The sequence below is a fragment of the Enoplosus armatus genome, chromosome 9 (assembly GCF_043641665.1).
Source record: "Enoplosus armatus isolate fEnoArm2 chromosome 9, fEnoArm2.hap1, whole genome shotgun sequence".
In the NCBI taxonomy this organism is placed as follows: domain Eukaryota; kingdom Metazoa; phylum Chordata; class Actinopteri; order Centrarchiformes; family Enoplosidae; genus Enoplosus; species Enoplosus armatus.
This window is the reverse complement of record NC_092188.1, coordinates 23,009,603-23,030,245: the sequence shown is the minus strand read 5'-3', so window position 1 is coordinate 23,030,245 and position 20,643 is coordinate 23,009,603. Positions and strand designations below refer to the sequence as shown.

Here is a 20,643-nt window from a genome sequence, read left to right as displayed (position 1 = left end):
GTCTTTGTCTTCCTCATTATGCTGCGTGGGAGGATAGACCATACACCACGCCAGTCCTTGCAAAGCCAGCTGTTTGATCTCCAGCACATGAAAGAAGGCAGAGAGGAGAAACTAGGGAGGTAATGCAGGGGAAGAAATGCAAGAAATGTGGAGGAAGGCAGTGCAGATAAGACGTCTGTGGGGGTTTGGCACTGGGGAGGGGATGGGCAGAGAGAGAAAAGGCTGGAGTGGACAGAAAGTGTTGGAAGTCATGTAATGCGCGAGCAATTATCGCATCTTGCCCCAGCATAGAGAAGGCTGGTGAGCTGTAAACTCTTCAGACATGGTGAGACGAAACTAGTTCATGTCAAGCACACCCTGGCCTTTATTATCAACTCACAGCATACAGTGATGTTTTAGACACCCGTGTGCTCAAACTTTGTGGCAGGGGTTTGGTGAAGGCCATGAGGGAAACCCTTTTCCCACAGCGCTGGCCGTTCACTTTTTTTTTTTTTTTTTGCCTTCAGTAGACAGTTCAGGGTAGGAAGTTGTGGTAATTGATTTGGTCATTTTGTACCACCAGCATTAAATATTATATCTTCAATATTTAAGACAGCACGAAATGAGTGCATTAGCAACTTTTGAGCGTATTCTCTTTTGAGTATACGTAGCGTTTTTGCTCCCAATTCAAGGGAAACGTCCCACAAAACAGAATCCACAGACGCCAAAGAGTTTAGTGTTGACTTTTGAACAACGCAGACAATGAGTCACTGAGGGGAGCTAGATGAAACTTTAATGATCCTTGAGGCAAAATGCGCCATTGTTGCAGCAGCAGAGGATATGCATGGAATGCAAACGTACTCAGAGCGCACAGAACGTATTATAGCACACGGGGGTTAGGGGTGGGTGTGCAGGAATGCATGCTTTATGCTCCATTATACACGTAGAGAAATGCGTGCAGACGGGAAAGACAAATGAATGACTGAAGTGACGGGGGTCTCTTCAGAGTGTTTAGTCAATTTCATTTCATCATTTAATCAATAACCTGGCGGGCCAAATTTGACCCCAAACGTTTATTTGACCTTGAGTTTGACGGCATCAGAGTATTGACCATGTGCCAGGGGGGCACACAGGTTTGCATTCCTACACTTATTAGGTATTTCTCTAGAATCTAACCATAACTGAAATCCAAACTGCACGAAAGCATGAATAAAAACCAAAGCATTTGCATTTATTGACAATTCTTAAAACCGTTAAGGATATTAAGCCTTCAAGATGTACTTACCATACCTCTGTAAACACAAGCACACGCACTAGAACCTTGCACACGCAGAGATGCACCAAACACAATGAAATTATTTCCTCAACTGTTTACACCACCAGTGGAGATAATTTCAGTCTCTGCCACGGTGTTGTCAGTGAGTCCCCGGGAGACTGTGAGCAACACAGATGACAATATGAGCGGGCCTGTTCACAGCTTCGTCCGTCGGGGCTGTTATTACTGAGGTTGTTTTTGTTTGTCACTTGTCACGCTGCGCTAATCAATAGATGAGCAGTGGGTCGGACTTTCGGCTGGAGCGCGCCGATCTTTGGGTTCTTCGGTGAAAGTGCAGTGAAGCCTGAGGAACACGCTGCGTCTGGTCTTAAGTTTGATCCAAGCTAGCGGCAGGCCTCCGTTCGGCCCCTCTTTTCGTCACTTTGGTCCAGGCTGAAACATCTTGACAAAAAAATGAATGGATTGCCGTGAACTTTGGTGAAACCTGAACTTTTTCCTTTAGCGCCAACATCAGGTCTAAATTTCAAAATGAGACTGATTTTGTTCACGTCGGCTCAGTTCCATTAAGTGTCTTAGTGAGCAATGACGGTGAGCCAGCATGCACAACACCAGGACCTTGGAACTAGCTCCCCTAAATGGATTTTTTTATTTTTGTTTATTGCCTCTATGCTTTTGCTGTTACGACATGCCAAAATGTCTGCTGTGAAAAAAGGTCTAATTCCCCGCAACAACATGCCAACTCTCCAGAAAAGTTTTATCACCTTCGTTTCCCGGATTGGCACATCCCAGCTACTGTGCCTTCACTCGATGTGTGCTACTACAGCCGTCAACTGGGGTGACTCTCCTTGAGACGCCTCTCACCAGTGTGTGTGTGTGTTGCTCTTTAGTCTTGTTTTGTTTATGAACTCAGTTCCCAGAAAATCATCGGGAGCATCTGGCAAGAAACACCGGATAACAAGGTAGACTTTGAGATTCTCTGAGACACTCGGTTTTACCACTTGCACTGATGAGCCTTCGATTGTTATGCTCCTCTCTCTCCAATTGAGTCAGAAATGAGGTGGCAAACAACGGGCTGCTCCAGGAGTTGGGCTGCGGCATGACTGCAATTTTATCTGGAGGCGCAGTGAAATGGGATTGCTGCTTCTCTTTTACATGTCTGCTTTTGTACCGTCATTTGAAAATGACTCAAAGCCCGTGTCGTAGGTGGTGATGAAGTTTGAAACGTTACAGAGTAGTTTAAAAGTTTGCCTCATTGGATTTAATGCAGCGCCTTTGATTATTCTGCAAACAGACCGCTTTGGGATTGGCAAGGAAGAGAAGGATCAGAGGGTTTTGGATAAAAGCGCCGTATAATTATTATAATCATCTTCAGGCTGCAGCCTGGCAGGAAATCAGACTCAAAGCCCAGATCACATAGTATTTCCTTCCATTTGTAATTATGACCGTGATGGTCAGAAAATGTTCCTTTTTAAATGTGCTTCATAACTGTAAGAACACTGCCCAATTACAAAGGTGGAACTAACCATTTTCAAGTTGAGGGGCCGACTCCTCTGTCAGATGAGCTGTTGGACCTTGGATAAAAGGTCAGGCGCAAATGGGCGTGATGAACTCCGAGTGCTGCGTGATTCATAATGAATTCAGCATGTGAACACACTGGAAGGGAGGTTGTTGAATTTACGCAACACACTTGACAGACGCGGGAGGACCATACCTGCGGATTTTAATAACTTGTCTTTCCAACAGGTGACTCATCGAACAAGCGTTTTTTTTTACCAAGCTGTAAGAGAGCGCAGACAGGATTGGATCGACGCCGTTCAAAAGGCCAGCAATCTCATATAAACCACGCTGGCAATAACTGACTGCCTGTGAGCCCTGGACAAACACTCCCCGTCTGACAATAACACTCACACAAAAACATCGATTTCATGTGCCTTGTGTAAATTGCGGCCACATGGCTGTAGACCATAACTGAGCTGTGCCAAAACCACTAACCACTAAACCCCCCCCCCCCAAGAGAGCAGAGAGCAGCCGATTGCAAGCATTCCTGTGTGTGTGTTTCCTTAAATTCAAGGCATTATTATCCCTTATTATCATTAAGGCAAGCTTGAAACGTTGAGATATTGTGGCTAACTGAGGCTAACCTCAACACAATCTGAGGCCAGTTGCGGTTTAATCTAGTCCAACATATATGACCAAAGATCCCACGTGGCTCTCAACATCTTGAAACTTGAACATTAGCATGTCTTGGTAGCTGCAGTTTACTCGTGGGATTTTTAATCTGGACAGAACGCCCTCTTGGCTAACAATGAACGTCACCGCAGCGAACCAGTCAGACTGCCCCGAGGTGAAGGTCCCCGTCCCTCTCTTCTTCGCCATCGGTGCAGTGAGCCTGGCCGAGAACCTGCTGGTTGTGGTGGCCGTCATGCGGAACAGGAACCTCCACTCGCCCATGTACTGCTTCATCTGCAGCCTGGCGGCGTTCAACACCATCGCCAGCCTCACCAAAACCTGGGAGAACCTGATGATTCTGTTCGCCGATGTGGGACACCTGGAGAAGGAAGGATCCTCCGAGAGGAAGCTGGACGATGTGATGGACTCCCTGCTGTGTATGTCGTTCGTGGGCTCCATTTCCAGTTTCCTGGCTATTGCCGTGGAGCGGTATGTATGTGGGGTTTGGATTTGCGCACAGAAATGTTTTTAAATGAACGTTTACAGTCTTTTTAAACCATACATCTGGTATATTGGGATGGATGGATTTGAATATTTGATGGGATGAATTCATTCCACCCCCAGCCCACTAATCCATCAGAATCCCCTTTTCAAAGGCATCTTGATGCTGAAAGCTATTTTGTTCCATTTTAAATCAAAGGAAAAACTGGCTCCACTGACTGTAAAGGAAAGCAGAGCCATGGTGGGCATACAGTAGGTGGTAAAACAAAGAGTCTGTGATTTATTTGATCTGTTTACTGCTGCACTGCCTGCAGTCATAGACCCACAGCTTATTAAGCCTCTTGAGCTGTGGCTCTTATTAAAGGCACTGTAGAGCTTTCTGCATGTTTTAGCACGAGTCATGCACACTTTACATTACCGCCATGTTACTGTTTTTTTTTTTTGCAACTTCCGGGCAGCCTCCTCATTTCAGATCACGTCGGTATGGTATGGCAGTGAAAACTCAGCTGTCTCACTTGTAGTGTGTAGCTGTGAGCAAGGACGCCCCCCGCTGGGGGGTTCAAATGCTTCCGGCAAGCTGTGAGCTGAGATCTGACAGAGGGCTGATGTGAATCAAAGCCTGAAAACTAACAACGCATGGATTCTGTTAAGTGGACCAAATGGATTTAACATTTCTTGCATTAAAAAAAAAAGCTTTATGCAAAGGCTAGGCCCATCTCAAACACATGCCAGGTTTTTCAGATTTTACTTAAACTAGTGCAGAGCCCACTCTGATTTAACTTACAACGGAATGTTACATTGTACTAGCCAGTTAGGTAACATTATATTGGAACACAGCCATGTTGAAATCAGTGAAATGCTGCTATATTCATGTACCCTGGGTAGACTAGGCTAGGTTAGCCGATGTTACGATGTGTCACACAGTGTTGGGGCTTACTCTGATTGACGCCACAGCCTAAACTAGACTACCCACATTCAAATGAATGGGAGGATTTGGTCTGAATGCAGCCTAAATGTGATTTCAGGTGGACCTCAGATAAAAAAAAAGTATTGATTTGTGCAGCTGTAAAGCATCCACGCGTAACTCAAAAGACCAAAAGATGACGAAACGAACGATTTGTTTTCACTTCCAGTTACATCACCATCTTCCACGCTCTCCGATACCACAACATCATGACAATGCGGCGCACAGGGGCCATCTTGGGCGTCATCTGGACGACATGTGGGGTGTCAGCCGTGCTCATGGTGAGGTTCTTCGACTCCAAGTTCATCATGATCTGCTTTGTTGTCTTCTTCGCCGTCTCCCTGGCGATCATCTGCTTCCTCTACGTCTACATGTTCATGCTGGCCCGCGTCCACGCCAGGAAAATCGCCGCTCTGCCCACCAGCAACGGGGAGAAGTGTCGGCGTCAGCGGTGGAGGGGCGGCAGCACGAGAGGGGCCCTGACTCTCACCATCCTGTTCGGGGCGTTCGTGGTGTGTTGGGCGCCGTTCTTCCTCCACCTCATCATCATCATGGTGTGCCCCATGAACCCGTACTGCGAGTGTTACCGGTCGCTCTTCCAGCTGCATGTGGTGCTGCTGATGAGCCACGCCCTCATCGACCCGGCCATCTACGCCTTCCGCAGCGCTGAGCTCCGCAACACCTTCAGGAAGATGCTGCTTTGTTCAGACTGGGTGTGGTGCTCGTAGAGAAAATCTATTCACATCCGCGGAGAGAGAGAGAGCGCAGTTGCTCTTTACCTGTTGACTGCTTTACATTCATTGGGTTGAGCATAAACCCCCCCCCCCCCCCCCCCCCGCCCCCATCCTCCTTTCTCTCAGGACTTGGATGTGGTCTAATTCCACCCCAAGTGTCTTTAAATCCTGTTTAAAATGACCCGTCTGCACCACGTTCACATGGGATGCATATTTTACTCCCACGCCACATTGTTATGAATTATTACGCGGATCATGACGGTATGATTTCCATCATTCACGGGACCACAGTGCACCACAGCCCCTGACGCAGGCAATAATATGGAAGCAGCTCACCATTTTACCATTTGCTTTTATTCAGACACATACAAATAAATAATAATAATAATAATAATAATAATAATTCATTTAAAGCAACATGGCCAACACTGACTCCAGTCTTTTCAACTGCAGCTCACATTTATATTTTTGCATGCCATCACTTTACTATTAACTAACATGGAATACCCCCCCCCCCCCCCCCCCCACAGCTGCTGATGTTGCCTCACTGTACATAAACGTAGGACTGGGCGTGCAAGTATCCTGTCGCCTTCACCAGTCTGTCCAGTGTCACATCGCGTTCAGTGCTTTTGCTGCTGAAGAACTGAGTACTACACAATCAACAATATCACAGGTACGTCGTGTTGGAGCACAGTGAGCAAAATGGAGCGATCACATCTTTTTCTTCATTATGTACATTTATGTGCGTATTCATATGCTCTTTTGATCTCACAATTGCAAAGCACTTACCATAATATTAATGGAAGCTACAGCAAGGCATTTACAACACAATACAGAGGAAGAAAAAAGCAACAACATCCTTTTAATACTGTTTTCTCCATGTTTGTTCCAGTTTGCTCTTGTCTTGCTGCCTGTATGCCATGGATCAGTCTCACGATACAAATATTACAAATGGCTTGCTTCTTCTTTTTTTTTTTTTTATTTCTTTGCAATAAATATTAATATGGAACAACAGAAAACAAATGTTTAGTATCTACCACCAAGATACGATGCGCAACATTGCTTGCGAAACGACGCTGCAGCAGATGGTTTGCATTTTGTGTTCTGTCAAGCTTCTCAGTTGGGAGGTAGGCGCCACCAACACACTCTCTGCAGAGAGCACTGTGAAGCTGTTTGTACATTCATTTCTACATTTCAAGTCTGACCGCATGGCATCTTGAAATAGATTAATACGGACAGTGGGAGATGGAGGCGGTATGAAGAGATCATCACATTGACAGAATAGAGTGCTTTTATAATTAATATGAAGATACAAGATGCGTACATACGTAAGTCTTAGCGGAAAACGTCTGTGACAGATTTGAGGAAGCGACTCGTTATTTGTGGCACTAATGCAGCAGCAGCCGACGTTTCCCCACTTACAGAAAACAAACGGGGTAAGGCATGTCTGAGGCCGTAGCCAAGTCATGTACGGTGGTTTTTCAGGCTGTAAACACATAATCCATCAAAGGGACAGTCTATCCTGTCTATTAGTTACATAGGAGGAAATTGAATCTTGAGAACTCCAACTGTACAGTTGGATTAAATATTGGTTTGAAAACCTCTGACTGTGACCTTGTTGTTGTGCTCCCTTTCCACTTTTTCATTTTCCACTAGATTGCCTTTGTACTTGTTTGCTTAGAGCGCTTATATACTTGCTTTTTAACAATGTGTTCACATAGACGAGTGACTGCCATGCCATTTGCATTTTACCAACAAGTCCTCTGGACCAAATGACAAAGAAGTCATTTGTCGTTATTGTTGTTATTGTCTTCCAAAATGGCATGTAAGAGCATTATTTTTTTTTTTTTGCTTATCTGACGCTGACGTTAGAATTTGTCCTTCTAAAACTGCTGCAAAAATAATAAATTTGACCCGAATTTGACTTTATCAAAGCGGCAGTCATTTTATTTTCTGCCTTCACAGGAAACAAAAGTTGAGCCAGGTTCAGGCAAACCTGCCTACAGAGGTCAGGGAGGATCATTCCTTCTGACTCCCAGATTTTCTTTTCATGCCACAAACTTAGTCGTCGCAGTCGTAGTTGAGGCCATTTATCCGGCGTCCCACAGCTCCATCTGGGGCCGCAAAAGTCTCTGTTCTCTTATGTCCCCGACACCTGTACACAGACTCTGATGTGTAAAACCCGTGGCGTTCCCCTTTAACGTTGAGGTCACGGCACAAAAACACCAGGTGTGTGCGCGGTAGCCATCGAGTGCGCGTTACATGTACAGTAGTTAAAAGCAAGTATATAAGCGCTCCTACACAACAGCTACTAAGGTTTGCTAACGATAGTCGGGGAAAAGAAAATACACGTCAGCTGAGGGTAATAACAGCTCACTGCTTAGGGAAGGCCAAAGCAGAAGAATAAAAGAAATGTCAGCTTGAATAAAAGGAGGGCCGTAGACAGTTTTCTGTGACGCACTTTCAAATGAATCATGATTTCAAATGGTGCTGGCTGTGTGTTCAAATAATGTACCTCATGAAGTAGCCACTTTGTGTGCACGGAGGATACATACAAGACAGTATGGGTGTCCGCCTTTCCAGCTCCGACTGGACAGAAGGCAAAAATGTGCTTGACCATACACTGTACTGGCTAAGAAGTGCAACGAACCAGTTCTCAAACAGTATTTTTTTCTTTTCTTCTTTTCTTTCTGATAAAACCTCTCATGGTTGTGCTCCAGTGTCAGATTCAGTCCGTTCACCCTACCCACCCTGCCGTAGGTCTGCGTCTCTCAGTACTTGCCCGTCAGAGCGCAGATGTTGGTGCAGGCGTTTCTCAGACTGTAACAACAGATGATCTCTTTAAAAGTCTTTCTCATCTCCTGACTCCTGAAGGCATAGATCAGCGGGTCAATCACAGAGTTGCACATGATGAGAATGAGGTACATGTTGAAGTGCGACATGAAGCACACGCAGTAGAGGTTCCGCGGACAGGAGATCATCAGGATCAGGTGGAGGAAGAAGGGAGCCCAGCAGACGATGAAGATCCCCAGCAGGATGGTCAGCGTGATGGCCCCCTTCATGCTGGCCCGCTGGTGGATGGAGTTGTAGCCGGGCAGGGCGGCGATGCGCTTGACGTGCGAGCGTGCCAGCATGAACATGTGGCTGTAGAGGGAGGCCATGATGAGCAGCATGGCGAAGAACATGGAGACCAGGCAGATGATGACGGGGGTGGTGTCTGAGTAGATGATGAAGACGATCCCGCAGCCCGTACAGAAGGTCCAGATACCCCCGATGATGCAGCCGGCTCTCCTCACTGTCATGATGTTGTGGTACCTCAGGGCATAGAAGATGGTGACGTACCTGGAGATAATAACATATGTTGACTTCAAAAGTAACTCATGATTTACTAGCCATGGAGGAATTGCAGAGACCTTTGATATGTCTGGAGAAGTACCTGTGCAAGATAACACTGCTTCGTCATTTGCTTTTTATTCGTCATTTTTGGGTACTAAGCTGCAGCTCTATGGGTATTCTGTGCCACTTTATTTTAACGAGGCCTGCAAGGTCTTAATGCTTTTCTAGAAAGCTTCTCAGAAACAACGTTCCTAGGCAGTACACATGTATGTGTGTACCCACTTATTCATTTGAGTTTTAAAGGGGTGCTCCAGTAATTTAGTGTTGCAGTGCCATCAAGTTGGAGAAGCAACAGAGGTCAAGATATTCTGACTTTTAGTCCCTCGCATGGGGCCAACTCCGACAAACGCTGGATCCTACATTTCGCATAACGTAACTTAATAGCATCTTTCATTACAGCCAACCCTCCAGGGTTTGTTTTTTTTCAAAATAGTGCAGTGAAAATACGGCAATAAAAGAATGACACAGACTTCTTGTCCCAACCGAAGCCGAGATAACTTTTCTCAGGCTTGACAAAGCAAACAAACAGCTTTCACGGGCTGAGTGGTACTCCTCATGATGAGTAAACTAAACGTCATGTGTAAAATCAGTGGACTGCCCCTGTCAGAAAGAAACAGGAAATGATATGGCAGTTACACAGTTGGGCAGAGATCAGAGGTCAGCTCGTTAATTTCCAAAAGAATTCCTAAAATCTTAATCACTGGGAGAAATTGAAACCCAAGAAAATGTTAATTCATTTTTTTACAGAAAGACACATTTTATATTTTCACATGTTCAGTTGTGCACTGGCTAAAAGATGGATACTTGTATACATTTACGTTCGTAGACCACCACACAGAGCAAAACATAACACAGCCTGGGGAAAGAAACTGGGCACCAGTATGCTGCTCTTGTTAGCTAATCACATAGTACAGCGTCTGTTGTTAAACAACCTTATGTTTTAGTTGTTGTGTTGGCAGAAAAGTCATTTTCACCTGACATTTTCATTAGCTGAATTAAGAGAGTGACCTTGTGCCTTGTTTCGGGACAAAACAGAGCAAGGTAACTATGCAAACTGACTACTGTGAGAGAGCATAATAAAAATAGAATTTCACATAACAGCTTCAAAAGAGGTTCTCCTGGAGAAATAACAAGAAACAAGTACAAAGAGTGTGTATCTGTGTACTGAAATCCAGGTTACACTGTGCATGGATCTCAGGACAGAGATAAAAGTGCTTGTATCTGCCCATACACACCTCCCTCTATCATTACCTGTCCACGGCGATGGCCAGGAGGCTACACATCGACGCAACCACAGAGATGCAGATCATGGAGTCGAACACATTGTCCATCTGCCTGATGAAGTGGTCCTCCACCACCAGCTGCCTGTTGTTGAGGAGGTAAATGATGATGGTCTCCCAGGCATTGGACACGCTCACCAGCATGTCCGCCACTGCAAGACTGCAACAGCCAGACAGAAGTTGGGTTAAGCTTGGATCGCAAAACATCCGATGTTCACAAATCAGCAGGCCCAGGTATATGACACTAGTCCTAAAGCGCTTTTTACTCCATGTAACACTGTCAATACTACGCGGACTACAAACGGACAACAAACATAAACCAGGACGCTTCCAAAATCTTGTCCCTTGCCTACAGACTCTGCATTCACATGCAGCTTTATAGTGATTATCGCATTTGTGACTTGACTCTTGAGACCCAATCCAAGTCATGCGTCATGAGTCCACATGTCTGCCAGGAGGAGTTGAAATCACATGTAGGGAGAATAGGCAGATCAAATCCGTGTGTTTCCAACTATAATAAGTAATTACTCTGAGCAGGGCACAAGATTATAAGATCAAAAGAGTGTCAGAAACAGTTTTATAACTCTAAGTTCACCATGGCATTTCATTCATTCACTTTTAATATGTGACATGTCAGTTTCTTGGATTTACTTGTTTCATCTGGCAACACAGACTGCGTGAGGATTCTGTAAGGGGGAGGGAATGAGCGGAGACAGATCCTACATCATAATCTATTTGAAAAATGTGTTGCTGCCAAGCTCAAGACGTGCGAATCTTCACTTTCATATAAGGCGCACTTTGCCACCTCGGGCTAGTGTAAAAAAAAAACAACAAAAAAAACAAAAACAAACTTAACTGCGTGACTGAGCTTTTTATTTCAATATGTGATGTTTTCATTCAGGACTTCTGCAGTTCAAAATGTGCATAAAATAGGCGGCTGCAAAATTGAAAACTCTTTATCTCCTGCAACACAGGTCTCTGGCACTGCCTCCACGTCCACACGAACTGCACAGAAACAAACACGTCCACCTTCACGAGGCTAACAGTGAATTGAACATACTCTGACAATATTACTACTTTTTCTTTGCTTCAGAATGCGCAGCCTTCACAACTGAAATATATTAACATAAACTAGTCCAGATCCCCTTTTTAGGAAACCGAACCTAACCCTTCGTTCCTCTCTCTCTTGCAATGGCGCATGGACTTCACTTGTGTGGCACTTTTCAACCTTAACGGTTCCCAAAGCACTTCACGGCATGGTTTACTCACACACGCCGATGGCGACCGAGCTGCCATGCAAGGTGCTGGCCCTCATCGGGAGGAACTTAGGGGTCAGCGTCTTGCCCAAGGACACTTTGTCATGTGGACGGGGGATCGAACTGCCAACCCGCTCTACCCTGCTCTGCCTCCGGTGACCGCTGCACCACCATGCTGCAATGGGAGTCTGCAATGCAGCTCCATTTCAGGTTTGTCCATAAATCAATCATTCATTAAGACCCTATAGAATTCTATTCGGAAGCAGCTCTGTGAGGGTGCACGTAGGCGCAGCAGTGCTTTAAGCGAAACGGCTAATGTCAACACGCTAACCAATGTTCACACGCTGGTGTTTAGCAGGTATAATGTTCACCATGTTCACCATCATTCAAGGCAATCTGTCAAACAGTTGTGCGAGAGATATTTCAGTCTGGACCAGAGTGCTGCAGTGGAGCATGAACTTGCACAAACTAGCGGGCAAATTGGAGACAGTATAGAATTTTTTAACTGGATTATTCACCAGGCAAATGCCAGAGGGCCGAGGACCCTAAGGAAGCCCAGAGGCTCTGGGTTCAGTGTCATAAAGTGCAGATTTGTTTGCTAATACTGTATGCACTTCCGAAAACACGATATAAATTGAAATATTAATCTTGATGGTCTCGTCTAGTCTGGTCTACGGTCTAGTTTTAAGGCCTTTATTGTTTTCATACACTATTACATATTTGCGCAAAGAGTGACAGAAACAGGGGGTTCACTAGAGGGCCACAGCTCATTTTTGCCCTAGGGCCCCAGTCCGGTATATAAGTAACGCACTACTTTGCTAGTCCTACAGCCCTGGTCAACAGTGGGGAACATGTAAAAGCATGGAAGAGTCATTATATTAAAGAAATATTTTTTGTTGTGTGTTCAACAGCTGAACCAGTCACCTGCAGACGAAGAAGTACATGGGTGAGTGGAGGTTCTTGTTCTTTACGATGGCGGTGATGACCAGGATGTTCTCCAGCAGGGAGATGATACCCAGGATCAGAAAGACCTGAGGAGAGTAGAAGACAATATGTAACAGAGAAGAACGGAAGAGTAAAGAGTAAAATAGTGCCATGGTCGAAAATGGAGTATGGCTCCTGGGTCTGGAGATAAATCTGAGGGATGACAGGATGATTGACAAGACGAGTGGAAGAGCGCACAGTAAACTCTCAAACACTTGAAATTAAAAAAACAAGGCACAAACAAACAGTGCATTTTGGTGATTGGTGCCGCACATGCTGCTTATACCTCTACAGCGATGTGGACCTGCTCGCATGCTGCAGGTTTCGAAGTGCCGGTCTTGTCTGGCAGCAGTGGAGGGGGCAGGGTGTAGTTTTGGTGGTAGTAGGAGTAAGCCCAGGTGGAGTTACCCAGCAGCACCTCCTCTTGGTAGGAGGACTCATCAGACGCGTTCATCCCTGCTGTGGCTCTGGTCCACATCACTGCTGCTCTATTGCGGATGCCATGTTTTTTCCAAGCGGGCTGCAAAGGAAGACAGCTGTCAGAGTGAACGTCTGCACGGTAGATATAGAGCTACTGCCAGCAGTCGCTTAGCTTAGCTTAGCTTAGCACAATGACGGGAAACTGTGGGAAATAACCGGCCTGGCTCTGTCCAAGCACCTCTAAAGCTCACAAATGAACATGTTATATTTGGTTTGCTTAGCCAGCGCATAGAATCGTGGGGGAAAAATGTCATGCAAATGTCACGCGCAGTAGCTTCCCAGAGTCTCTGCTGGTTGCCTGGCAACCTCACTGCGAAGACAAATAATAACGTCTCAGCGTAATGTGTGAATTAGTGAGCTTCAGACGTCCTGGTGGGCAGATTTTGTTACCCTCAGACAGAACCAGGCTCCGGTCTTTATGCTAAGCTACGTTAACCACCTGGTGGTGGTAGCTACATATTAACCACACAGACCGATCTAGTCTGGAGAGGTGGATCTTCTCATCTACATCTCTGGACTTCACCAAGAGTGTTTTGCAAAACGCTCATCAAGTGATCAATAACTTGTAATGCTGAGCAACGCTGGTCCTCTTTTTCTAAGCCCAAAATGTTTGCACAAGGTCAGTTGTTTTCGCGGTGACTGGAAAAAAGAGGGATTTCTGGGGGAAAAGCAGTAAAATTACGTAAAAAAAAATAAAAAAATCAAACAAAACAAAAACCAGTTCCAATCTTCAAAAGATAGCATTGAAAATGATGTACCATTATACGTCAGTGAGATAAATTCAGCCTCACCAAACAAAACGGCTCTGAAGGTTGTTTTGAGCATTCCCCCTTTGGTTAAGAAAGAAAAGAGACGAGGAGGCCTGACGTGACACGAGAGTGAATGGGACACAAGAAGGCCTCAGTGTTACGATCCTGGCCTCAGCTGACGAGATGCGATGAGGCAAGACCTGAAAGAGTAGCTGTGACTCTTCCCTGCAGGCAAGTGCTCCCCCCCCCCCCCCCCCCCCATGTCTCTTAACTCATGACCTGACTGACGGACCCTCCGGTGATGTCAAATGACGCTATTTGAGTTGCTTATACATTTGCACAGAGGTAATATAAACTCTTGCGCTGTCTGTCTACAAATTCTCCAGGGTCATGTTGTGCATGAGGAATGCACAGAACGAGAGCTGCTGCCTGAGGCCGATAAGAGGAAACGCTGCATGGGGGAAACGAGAGGGGACGCAGACACACTGAGGACAAAACAACACCGTTCAAGCAAAGTTAGGTGATAAACTTAATTCTGCATTATGCCCACCATAACCCCTGTTTGGACTGCAAATCCCATTACAAAGTGACACCATGAGCTTAGCGGGTGCAGTAATTAACCTTTGCTGCAGGGATTAATAATGAAAAAGCCATGCCAGTTAGGTCTGAATAGTTCAGACGTTGCACTGCCGTCATGTTTGCACTTTGAACACAATAATTGGAGGCACTATGGGCGATATCAGCCTAATTGAAATGTAATTTTCCTCCAGCACTCACTGACACAGCAGTCATCTTAAGCCGCTCAAAGACGAGGAGTAATCGCTCTGACTAAAAAGCAGAATTTATATTGTATTCATATTTACAATTCCGTTGCATTTAAACTATTAAAGCGCCAAACGTCATTCAAGTCCCCGTGGCTGGAGCAATATATATTTCAATTGTGGACTTCATATGGTGAGTCTTTTCGGGGCATATTAACAGTTTACATTTTCTCACATCAGTTTATTATCTATTAATATCAGTATCCTACAACATTCTTCCCAAATATACAGAAAGTGTTAATAAGATCTCTCTCTCTCTGTCTGTTGCAATGACTGAAAATATGCCTATATTTAATATCCTGCTTGTTGATGTTTCCCATATTGGAATCTGCATGATAGCCGGGGAGAACAGTATTGGCCATCTGTCAAAGCCACACACGGTGATGGTGTGCTGTGGATCTAACGTTTCAAGCAGCAAGCACAGGGATTACAGTCATTTGATTCTTTCTGTATTCCCTTTTTTTTTCACGAAAGGGGAAAAATTGGACCTGGCGTTAAATTAGACCTCCGTGCTGTAGTTCAGACTGCCTACAGAGACATCCAGCACAAGTTCAAAAGATGCGCTGAAAAGGGGGGAGAGTTCAGGGACCTTTTTAGGATGAAAATGCTTTGTTTGGCTCTGGTGGCCTTATGAGACGAGGAGGACTTGAATCAATATATCCTCTTTTAATTGGGTTGAGTTGAGCCATGAGTTGACATGCAGCACAGCAGAGAATGTGGCGCGTTAACGGACCTGAGGTACAGGAGAGCTCTAAGGTACAAGGGGGCCCTTGGGTACAGGAGAGCTCTAAGGTACAAGGGGGCCCTTGGGTACAGGAGTTTAAGGAGTCAGGGGGCCCCTTAGCCCTTTTTTCTTTGTTTGTCTTTCAAAATACCGTTTATTAACATTTCTTGCCAGAAAGTATCAGGGCTCGCTCAAAGATCGTTTCCTGATCCGGATCTGAGTCCTTTAATATTGAGTCAGAGCTATTATTTTGAAAATGAAAATACGTATACAACCCTGCCTCCCAGAAAGTACTATTACTATTATTTGTACACAACTAATTTTGCAACAGCAAATACGCTTAGCAAGAAATGCAATGCCGCCTCACGTCGGTAAAGTATGTTGCAAGCCAGTGCTGATACAGATCGTATCAGTGAAGTGTTCACTGACAACTTAACTCATTTATTTCCCGTCAGAACATCCGATCTTGCAGTTCAATCCACTCGCAGTGACTGCAACATTATCACATTTTTGAAAGATGCGTTCAGACCCGCACAGCACTGGGGAGAGATCGTGGTCTTGGTTTAATGAAGAAGAAGAAGAAGAAAAAAATCCAAAGACAGGCAGATGAGCTTAATTGATGACCCCCTATTGCCCGTAGGTGTGACTGTGAGTGTGGAAAATACAAAAAGGGTGGATGAAAGCACCACCTCTCCTAACCTTAACCAAAGTGCTTTCGCTGCGTAAACCACCAACGGCCTTGGAACAGCCACCATCCACCCCGACCACATCTCTATGACTTTGGAGCCTTTAATAAATGTAGCACTTTATTCCATCCATTCCATGATGTGGTATCTATGGAAAGAGAAGGTCAGTGTTGATCTGCTGTGGCGGGAGGCTTTGGGGAGGCTTTAGGCAGCCTTTCTTCATTTCCAGCATGGGGGGGGGGGGGGGGGGGGGGATTATAGAAGTTCAGGTGCAGGTGTCAAACGAAATCTCACAAATAAAGATGGAAACTGACCTGAAACTATTGTCTGATAATTCATCCATGCTGAGATGATGCAGACAGATGCAAACTATAGGAGCAGTAGCTGCATGTGTTGACACGAATACGAAGGCCCACACGTATGATGACAAGTTGTAGGGAGATAGACTAAATGGGACCGCTTTGCCCCTTATTTCATTTTCCGCATAGCTGAATGGAGCGTGCTGGCAGATTGTCAGCGCGCTTTTTTCATTTCAACACCGTCTCCCACACTAATTCATTTCAGGAAACCAGGGTCCGCAAGGAAACATGTTTCTCAGAATGTCTTGTTTCAGACGTTCTCACGCGGCATAAGATCACACTCTCAGCTTTAATGGAAACTTCAAACTACTTGGAAATCTATCAGAAGGCATTTTTGTACTAGCTGAGGAGTCAACAGCCAAGGCCTGCAGTGACACATTAATAAGAGATCCCCTTTTATTAAATTTAAAAAAAAACAACAACTTCTACATTCAGTTCAGGTTGTGCAGATTGCAGCCACCTGTCGGCCGACTCCATGCGTGTTTCCATGCAGATATCTGTTTCCTGCTGCGCTGGTCTGACTTGTGCGGCTGTTTGAGGATGTGTCAGAGGCGGAGGTTCACGTAAAGCATTTGTTGTGTGGCTGCTGTGATGTGAAGATGTAAGTCATTGTACTGTATAAATTATGCTCTCGCAATTACGTAGCTAACCACCCTGCACTCCAGCACTGCCCCCCCCACCCCCACCCCCACCCCAGATTGCAATTTCCAGTGTTCACTTAAAATGAAGCTGTAATTTCTGTGTTCTTGTTAACACACTCCTGTAATCACATCTCCCCTGTGAGTTCAGCTGCTGTCATCCTTTGCCCCCCCCCCCCCCCCCCCCCCCCCCCCCCCCCCCCCCCCCCATGGGTGTCCATTATTGACGGGGATCTTGTGCCACTGTCATGAAACAGAAAGCAAGGCCCGAGCTGCCGTGATCACAACATCAAGGGAAACATCTTGATGTCTTTGCCGGCAGCTAATAATCGCCTGACTTCAAAAATCCCACCGTGGATAAACACTACCCCCAGTGTTTCTAAAAAGAACATGTGGACACAGTTTTTAGTTCCTCACTGTTGAAATGTGAGACCAAATGAAGCTTATTTGGATGTAAGGGCTTATATAAGCACTCTCCCAGCCCACGCATGCAAACTCTATGTTGTTGTGAATGGAAAGGCTCATATTGTGGGATCTAATAGAATACATTTGAAATTATGAGCATATTTGGGGGTTTGGAGGTTATGTCAATATTCATGTGGGAAATGAAATCTGTCTTCTCTCAAGTGGAAGTTGTGTACCTTTCGATGTGTTCTACATTATTCATTCAGAGAGCAGGACATCATTAGTCATGCACAGCACAACAAATTGTAATTAAGGAGAATCATGTGGAAATGTTAATCGCACCAAAACAACAGGCCTGTGGGCCTGCACTGTTTGCCCATATACCACAACACCGCGCATGGAAGGAAATGACGTAACTGCTGCATATTCACCCAACATAACAGGCTTGTTATATAGCACAGTCAAAATTTGGAGCTAAAATTAGCCGTCAAACAAATAAGCCAACGATGTGATGTCAGCAATGTGCCCTGTTTTACCTGATTATAATCCATTTAGGATGTGACGATTAAGACAATTACAATGTATAAGTCATCCAGCGGCTATCAGTGTGATCTGCAGTTGTCAGATGTGTTGTTGGTGAACCACCGTTCCATATCCTAAGTGCTCCTTCTCATGATATTGCTATATCATGACATAAATATGAACTGCTATGGAGCCCCGAAACTGACAAAATGTACTCAAATATTAAAAGACAAATCAAAAATATAACTGGAGTGTTAAAAACAAAACAAAACAAAACAAAATATATATATATATATACTTTTACTTTAAAGTCCAAAAACTTTGTATGTTTCCCTTAACCACCAACTTTATTTCATTGTTCTATTGATCTATTAAATGTCTTATTTTCCCCATGTAACGTTTCAAATTTTTGTCACCACATTTCCAGTACTTCCTTTATATGATAAGGAGATCGGCTTGACCATGTATGGCTAGGGCAACTACTGGTCCAGGGTTGCAGCAATCGAGGGGACTGCGTGGTTAGCTGGCTTAACTGAAAACACACCATACACACTGAGCAGCCGGCCGTGTCAGCGAGCTCCCGCGCGGTGGCTAACGCTTGTCATAAAACTACACCGGCCAGTGGAGGCTGATCCACCACAACTAACTGGGCAGTGGGCAACAGACAGATCCCAGTCCGCAGCTCATCTCATGATGTGACTGACGCCGCGGACAATGACACGGATGGAAGCAAGACATGATGGTCTTTAGACGTTGCCATGGCTACACTGTCACAAACATGCTGTTAAATGGATTTTTCTTTCTTTTTCTTTTTTTCTCACACAGACCGCCCCCCCCCCCCCCCCCCCCCCTCCTGCCAGAAAAGAAATAACAGCATTATCATCATTCAAGTCATGATCAAGTCTTTCTTGGCTTTATGATCAGCTGTTGGTGGCGCAACCAGCAGAATCCCTTATTATTCAAATTAGTAGTTGGCAGTGTTTCACTTGAAAAGCATTACACCAGCGTATCTGGTGTCTGTGATAATCAACGGTACATTTGAACAGAAAGAAAGTCAGCAGCTGTTGGTGGCTGCAACCAACCCATATATATGGTATGTGCCTATCTTTTTTACATGGGTGAGGACTCTGTGAAACACTGAGACAGGCTGCTGGACGTAGTGCAGTTTGAATACGTAGAGGTATTATACAGGAACAATTCTGTTTCATATCGTCATCATCAACAAAAGTAAAAAATAGTAAATCTAGCTGTGAATATTATATATGGATATTATGTCAAAAATAGGTCCACTCGAGTGCACAATATGGATGCAATATATGCAATCTTACATCAGGATATTGATATTTATCGTGATATGGAAACATTTTCTTGAAAACCGTGTGCCGAGCCAGATGGTAATGCTGCTGAATTAAATACCTGACAAAGTGAGGTGCTTCATCAAACTGAAATGCAAAACTGACGTAAAAAAAATGCCATATTGTCACGAAGCAGTCGTTCTCTTTGATTTTCACCATCGCCCAAAATGGCTTGATGCACCCAGAGATATTGAAGGGAAAGATACCTTGGAATAAACGCCACATACAAATCTAAATCGAATCCCAATGTATATGATCGTATCACCCACCCCTGCCTGGGACCCACATTAAGAACCGATGCCCGTCTGTGTGCTAAGCGCGCGCTGTATTGTGCAGCTGTTTTTCCGCCAAAGCCAGCCGAGCCTGTTGAGTCACTGTTTACACGAGCTTTAATAACGTGGCTTGCCACACATCTCTGCCTCTGCAGATCAGTCAGAGAGAGGCATACAGAGGGGGGTGACGTGAACTTGTCGTTACGCAAACGGAAAAAAAATAGGAACAGAAAAAGAACGTGGATGTGGAGGCGAGTTTTTGTTCCCCCGGCAGGAGATGTGTTGATCAGGAACCAGATTCAGGTCACTCAGTGAAAGGGCAGCTCCTCGTCTCACACTGAGTGGTGCCCACTGCTGCTGCTCTGCCACCGTGGTGACTCATCTTTGTGAGAAAATGATATCTTCTCCAGACAATTATGACCAAACAAGCGGCGCATTCCCTGCACAATGTGGGAGGCATCTATTAAGTTGCCTTAATGCTGATAAGTCAGTGGTCTCTCAGCTTTTACTGAGTGTTGCTCATTTGCTCATTGTGGGCACACAGGCTGACAGGCTGCTCGCTGCTGAAATACAGCCAACTCACAGTATTTCCACGCCATGCATTGGATGAGTGGTGCGTTATTCTCGTAAAACTCCCGCTTTAGGCAAATGCACAGCTGGCAGGATGCCACGAGACTGTGCAGCATCGGGACCCCGCTGTGTTTGTGTTTCCATGAGGAAGTAGCGGAGCAGCTCAGAGGGGAGGCGCTGATCTGATCGAGCCTCGATCTGGCGCTGTGAAAATCAATCCTGCACATTTCACCGCAAATCATGGCCACAGTAAATAGAATGAATGCACATTACCACGGTGGCCTTGTTTCTCAGCCATCATCGGGACTGTGCTGGTGACAGTTGCTTGAAGGATGTTGTATTGGGATAACATTTCTGGTAGTTTTTTGTTTGTTTGTTTTGTTTTGAATATGCAGAGCATCCATTAAAGACAAGAGCTATGAAAACAGCTTCATACCTCATGCCAACTATCCTTTCATGAACAGTGCGTGGACCATGTTGGTAACAATGGTGAGTTTAAGATGGGCAAGACACAGGTGATTGC

The 20,643-nt window shown here is 45.1% G+C and overlaps 2 protein-coding genes across 2 annotated transcripts; one reads left to right on the top strand and one right to left on the bottom strand.

Moving 5' to 3' along the window:
* The first annotated feature begins 3,560 nt into the window (after positions 1 to 3,560).
* mc2r (melanocortin 2 receptor) lies at positions 3,561 to 5,617 on the top strand. Its single transcript, XM_070912148.1, has 2 exons — positions 3,561 to 3,913; positions 5,059 to 5,617. Exons 1-2 carry the CDS (start codon positions 3,561 to 3,563, stop codon positions 5,615 to 5,617), a joined length of 912 nt encoding a protein of 303 aa, XP_070768249.1.
* A 2,777-nt stretch (positions 5,618 to 8,394) lies between these two features.
* On the bottom strand, positions 8,395 to 13,041 carry mc5ra (melanocortin 5a receptor). Its single transcript, XM_070911272.1, has 4 exons — positions 12,826 to 13,041; positions 12,480 to 12,586; positions 10,271 to 10,459; positions 8,395 to 8,965 (listed from the first exon to the last, which is right to left on the bottom strand). The coding sequence occupies exons 1-4, from the start codon at positions 13,015 to 13,017 to the stop codon at positions 8,395 to 8,397; spliced, it is 1,059 nt and encodes a 352-aa protein (XP_070767373.1). The 5' UTR covers positions 13,018 to 13,041.
* Between the last annotated feature and the right edge of the window lie 7,602 nt (positions 13,042 to 20,643).

Coding starts and splice junctions, on each gene's coding strand:
- mc2r (XM_070912148.1), top strand. CDS start 3,561: ATGAACGTCACCGCAGCGAACCAGTCAGACTGCCCCGAGGTGAAGGTC. Junction 3,914..5,058: donor CTGGCTATTGCCGTGGAGCG/GTATGTATGTGG, acceptor TTTCACTTCCAG/TTACATCACCATCTTCCACG.
- mc5ra (XM_070911272.1), bottom strand. CDS start 13,017: ATGTGGACCAGAGCCACAGCAGGGATGAACGCGTCTGATGAGTCCTCC. Junction 12,587..12,825: donor AGGTCCACATCGCTGTAGAG/GTATAAGCAGCA, acceptor TACTCTCCTCAG/GTCTTTCTGATCCTGGGTAT. Junction 8,966..10,270: donor CTGGCCATCGCCGTGGACAG/GTAATGATAGAG, acceptor TATTATCTCCAG/GTACGTCACCATCTTCTATG.